The sequence below is a fragment of the Aplysia californica genome, unplaced genomic scaffold (genome assembly GCF_000002075.1).
Source record: "Aplysia californica isolate F4 #8 unplaced genomic scaffold, AplCal3.0 scaffold00828, whole genome shotgun sequence".
Lineage (NCBI taxonomy): Eukaryota > Metazoa > Mollusca > Gastropoda > Aplysiida > Aplysiidae > Aplysia > Aplysia californica.
In genome coordinates this window covers 312,465-318,705 of record NW_004798098.1, presented here as the reverse complement: position 1 = coordinate 318,705, position 6,241 = coordinate 312,465, and the positions used below count along the sequence as shown (strand labels likewise).

Below are 6,241 nucleotides of genomic sequence, written 5' to 3'. Positions count from 1 at the left end.
GTGAATACAATACCTGTGACTCAGCTCAAGTTTTCAATTGCTTTTCCTAATTAAAATATTGCGCAATGAAATCGGTTCATTCTTTTTTAACTGTATTTGCTACATGTACTTTTCATTCTTTGGTAACTGTCAAGGTTTATGGGTTATTTTAAAAGATCAGTCGAAATGAAGAATATGTTTTCCTGTCTGCATTACAACTCAAAACAAGTTTCTGAAACAAGCACATAATCAGCACGTACAAAAAACCCCATCCCCTATATTTCAATTCCCACTTAGACTTACTGAACAACAATAGCACAACAGTAACAATAACACAGCATTGTTCACACATCAGCAGCCAGCCAAGGCTCAATAGTTTATTCATACTTATTCATTCGGCTCAGAAAGAGTCCAGTTAGCTTTTAACAACAACAACAAATATGTGGACTACACATTTGTTCTTTAACGGTCAAAATACCAGAATAAATACATGAATGTGTACCTGAGCAAGCACGCACACACACACACACACACACACACACACACACACACACACACACACACACACACATACACACACACACACACAAACTGTCTCTTTCCAAGACTTTCACTCTTTTACCCACTCTCGCTTCTCTCACTCACCCACACCCATGCAAACGCTCAAACACAAACAGAGAGAGTGTAGGCCTACATGTAGCCTACGCGCCTACATATTTGCACACAAAAAAATATACACATACGTACTCACAAACCATTGTAATAAATATTGGTATCATCAACTGATAATTGCATTTCCTGCGACAAGCTCTCAAATTCAACATGTTCTACAGATTTCATGTTGTTTTGTGTGAGTAAAACTAAAACGCCCTACTAGACACAAATGTGTTCAAGTTTTTAAGTAAGTTTTAGTAAGTTTTGTGGTAGTTGTAACACAAATAAGTCATATTAGTATATAGTACTAGAGAGTAATTACAACATACAAAGAAAAGGAATAGAGACAATGACAGCAGATGTTTGGCAGGAAAGAAGGAACAGAGCGCTTACTAACCACCCACAAAATAGGCAATTTTGAAGGTGCTTTACAGTATTTTAAAACAAAAAAATTAGTGATCTCGCATCTTTTAATTCACTTTAGCAGATGATGCCCAGTACCCTCACCAACAGCAGTAAACAGCTTCGCGACGTCACTAACAGACAGCGACAACACCGTCGTGATGTTATATTGCGCTTGCCATGCGCCCTGTCCGGCTAGGAAGAAAGGTAGGGGTTCTGGTGTCCGATGCCTTCACAGGTCAACATCATGGTGCCTTTGGACTCGTCCACCACCTCCAGAGAGAACTCAGCCTGATGAGATAAACAAAGTAAGCTTTAGTTTTAGTAGACGTTTTACGGCTCTCGCAACAGCATAAGGTCATATGACATATGAGCGCCAGAAGATTAGAGGTGTTACAAGAGAGTAACAAACATAAAAAAGAAGAAAAGGAGATAAGGACGATAGATGTTTCAAAGGAAAGAAAAAGCAAACCACACCAGAGCACCTGCCAACCACCCACAAAAACAAAGTAAGCTTCAGTTTAGTTTTAGTAATAGTTTTAGGGCACTTCAACACAGATAGGTCATATCATATAAGTCCTGACGATTAGAGGTGTTACTGGAGATAGCAACATCTACGTTTTAAGAAAAAAAAAGGGGGGGGGGGAGATAAAGACGATACATGGTTGATAGGAAAGAAAGAGCAAACCACACAAGAGCATCCACCAGCCAAAAACATAAAAAGTAAAAAAGTGTTTGGTTAATGCTTCTGTCAAATAATGTTAGTTGGGTCATTTAAGAGGCGGGGGCCTCGGAATTTAACGTTCAGCTCCGATAGCACCGAGCCAGATAGATGTGGATCTAGGGCCTTGAAAATTCAACAGAACGATTCCAGTTCAAGAAAGCCCAGTCGGGGGTTTGAACCAGGGCCATACACCCCATATTCAAGTATGATACAAACTGAGATAATGGAGAGCCTCTATTGGTCAGACAGGCAAAGGAATGGACACAGACTTTGCAAATGGCACAGGACACAGGGTTTCAAGCACGCACAGAAAGTTTAACAGCGAAAGCTTTTTTCACTGAGACGTCCGCTTCGTAACATGCATTTTTTTTCGTAATACGGGTATTGTACTGTATTTCGTAATAAATGTAGGGGGCTAATATTTAACAGCTGGAGCAAATTAAAACAGTATTCACCACTACCCGATGATGAAGCTACGTTGGGAGCTCCAATGGTTCAGGGTTAAAGAGCTCATGGTCACATGATAACTTCGAGCAATGTCGGCGAAGCGGCTTTTAGACGGGTGGTCACAGAGATGTGTGTCTTTTTCTTTAAAAAAAATTAAGATGAGGGTGTTTAACGCTCCCATCGATAAAATTCAGACATTTAGGAGACATGCTTTGACGAACCCTGGCAGAGCATGCTACAGCGTTCCAGCAGAAAGACTAGAGATGCACGATGTAATTCTCCCCACACAAGAATAAGAATCGAACTAAGAAATTCTGCATGCAACTGCAAAGCGCGTAACGGCTACACCACTGATGCCAGTAAATAATAATGTCCTTGAGCAAGACAAGACTAGCCTTAGCTAAAAAAAAAAACACAACAACAACAACCAAACAAAGTACTGGTACAGCAAAGTAGCGACCAGAAATGGGGAGATAATGAGAAGACACTCTTTGAGATATAATATCAATAAATAATAAATTACACTTTTATTGATCCCAGAGGGGTAATTTGGATTTTAGTTTTAGTTTTAGTAGAGGTTTTACGGCGCTCGCAACAGCATAATAAGGTCATATGAGCGACAGAAGATTAGAGGTGTTACAAGAGAGTAACGAACATAAAAAAGAAGGAGGGGAGATAAGGACGATAGACTTTTGATAGGAAAGAAGAAGCAAACCACACCAGAACATCCGCCAACCACCCACCAATTTGGTTTTTAAAAGTTTTAGTAGAGGTTTTACGGCGCTCGCAACTGTATAAGGTTATATGAACGCCAAGGGATGGATGTCAACAGATAAGTCCTTACAGGGAATCAGACTCACCTCTCTAGATTCAACAGCACAAAGTCTGTTTCGACTTTCAAGGCACCCCGGAAATACTGGATCAGAAGAGTGTGACAAACATACAAAAGAAGTAGAGGAAAAAGACAATAGTAAGGATTAGGAAAGAAAAAGCAGCAGTTCCCTGTTGTAGATCAGGCACCCTTATGAGCGTGGCATTGATGAATCAGTCCATTTACAATTCTACTGCACACGAACGAGAAATGGCCCCCCTTTGGGAATGGCCTAAAGACACTTCTACATACATACATACATACATACATACATACATACATACATACATACATACATACATAATTATGAATACAAACATACTTAAATACATGCACACATACATACATAAACACACAATATTACACCAGTACAGAACAATTTACAACCATGCCATTGCCGGTCGCCACTGTGCAGCGCCCTGTATTTTGAACTTGAGTTGTTGTGTCTTGCTCAAGGACACACTCAAGTGACAACCCATCTAAACCTCGTGTCACCGACACTTGCTTGACATTACTTGTTGAGTCTGAACCATAGAGTTACCCCCTTTTAAACTAGAGTCCGTACGAGGTTATGTGACACGGACACATTTGAGTTTGTTTCAGTTATCACTACACTGAGTAGAAAAACAATTGACTAGGCTACAAAACAACATTTAAGTTCACTTTTTTTTATCTTTAGTGAGTCAAGAGTTGTCACAGTTGTTTTATTAATGTCCAAAATTAGATTTACTTAAAACAGCAATAGAAGGAGTTTTAGTTTAAGTGCTGTATATGGTCTACTTTAGTTCTTAAAATCAATATAAACCAAAGTTTAATACCGACATAAGAAAACACTACTTATAATTTAGTATACTTTTTTTTAAAGTGAACATATGAAAGAAAAATACAGTTTCCTGTTGAAATGTCACAAGGGAAAGTTTAACTCGATTTTAAAAATACCAGTACATGTATTCATCATTTGTTTGACTGAATTTGCTTTATCAAGAGCTTCATTGCATTCCTACACCTAAAGGCTGAAAAACTCTGGATTTTTTCCCCTATGGCTCATCCTGATTTAACTTGATGACGAACTCATATATCTGAGGGGGTGAGGGGGGCCGGGGAAGTGTTGGTATTGGGATTCGGGAGGAGAGAGAGGGTGGGGTGGTTAAGGAAGGTTCCCATGACACCCACATCTTTTCATACTTCTTTTTAAAAGTTCTATAGGCCCTATACGCTTTGATTCGGTCAATAAGAAATAAACCACCTCGTAGATAAAGTGCTGATGAAGAAATAAAGGTTGTTTTTTCTTCTTCCTTTTTTTAAGCCCATATCTCTATCTCTATCTATTTAATAATACATTTATTTGTAGATCTAGTTGTAGAAAGAACGCCGTATTATTGCAATTTAGTAATTTAGATATAGTACGCCACGGCGCCCATGTAAAAAAAAAAATCAACAAGAACCAAGCCTCGCCAGTCGCGTATGAGAGAGAGAGAAAACATGCCTAGCCCATTGCTTTAGAATGAACTCCTTCACACGACTTGCCACAAAAAACATGGCGGACGCCGCTGTCAAATGTGGCCATCGCGCAGCAAGGCGAGAGAGGGGCGTACTGTATCTAGTACTATATTGTACATCTATGGTCTGAACTCACTGCTCACCTTGCCACTGGAGCCCCCTACACATATAGCGTATATCACACATGAAGGCCTTGGTTGTCGCTCGTATTTTCATCATCATATTATTATTTTGATCCAAGCTGTAGATCGTCGTGAGTTTGTATGTGCGTATGGGTGCGTGCATGCGTGGGTATGTGTGTGCATGCGTATGTAATACTACAGACTTCAACAAAAGTTAAGGACCACCTTGACAGACAGTCCTAATTTTTAAAAATATCCGAAAAAAGACAGCAAGGAATGTTTCGAAACTTTTGCTCTAAAAGTGTTAATGGGTTACCAACGCGTACTACAAAGCCTTATAAAGGACCAAAACCACCACGTGCAGCACGGAAATCCTCGGGGAATTTTAGCCTAATTTGATGTTTTTTTTATCGACTTGTGTGAGACACCAAGGACGTTCCTCAGTTAAAATTTCTGGTGCACATAAACGGACGTACGGTCTCGAACTGTGCTCACTTTAGTGGCAATATAAGCCACCGTTTGCGCAAAATCTGGTATCGCATCAACTTGCCACCAAAACGAAAACTGAGAGACTTTGATCGTGCCAGGGCTATGGCGTGGCTGCAGGATGGAGTTGGAGTCCGAGAAGTTGCCAGAAGGCTCGCAGTGTCATGCTCTGTCATTGTCCGCCTGAGGCAGCGCCACCAAGCCACTAGATCAGTCAAGAAAACCCCCCAAGAACAAACAACAACAAACCCACGTGCAGGTCGACCCAAGAGAACCTCTCAGAGTGCTTGCAAACGGTCCCTAACTTTTGTTGAAGTCTGTATGTGCCTATAAAATTGATTTATAATTCCATAATAAATGTTTCATGTTAAGCGCATAGAGCATTGTATAAGAGGACACGCGCTATATAAATGCAATCCATGATTGTTATGTAACCTCTGGATTCTCTTATATACAAGCATTGTACATGCTATTGTCTGTCTGTTAGTATGTTTGTTTGAGTAAAGAGAAGTGCACCGACACTATAACGGTCACTCAAAGCCGGGGAAAAGCAAGGAAGTTTGTTTGTTCGAGTAAAGAGAAGCATATCGACACCATAACGGTCACATAATGCGGGGAAAAAAGCATGGCAGACAGAAAGAAACAACAGAGGGAAAGTAAAGAAGTAGGACCTACCAGTGGCGCCCTCCAACCATCCGCAAAACAAGAAAGACAGACAGGACAAAAGAGGGAAAGGAAAGAGTTAGGGCTCTCATTTCAGTGCGGTGAAAACGGCCAGATAGACAGACAAAACACAAAAATTGTAAAAAGGAGTAGAACCAAGGAATGGCACCCTTTTTTGTTTGTTTTAGTAGAGGTTTTACGGCGCTCGCAACTGCATAAGGTCATATGAGCGACAGAAGATTAGAGCTGTTACAAATTAGGGGGTAACAAACATAAAAAAAAGGAAGGGAGATAGGGACGATAGATGTTTGATAGGAAAAAAGAAGCAAACCACATCAGATTAAATTTTATTATTTAGTAGAGGTCTAACGGCGCTCGCAACTGCATAAGGTC

At 40.2% G+C, this 6,241-nt stretch overlaps 1 protein-coding gene across 1 annotated transcript in view; it reads right to left on the bottom strand.

Moving 5' to 3' along the window:
• Positions 1 to 319: 319 nt before the first annotated feature.
• Positions 320 to 6,241, bottom strand: part of LOC101864340 (RNA 3'-terminal phosphate cyclase) — a gene marked incomplete in the record, with an annotated part of 45,488 nt that continues 39,566 nt past the window's right edge. The window contains 1 exon segment of the mRNA XM_013088900.2: positions 320 to 1,326. Within this exon segment, the coding sequence (XP_012944354.1) occupies positions 1,231 to 1,326 (96 nt within the window).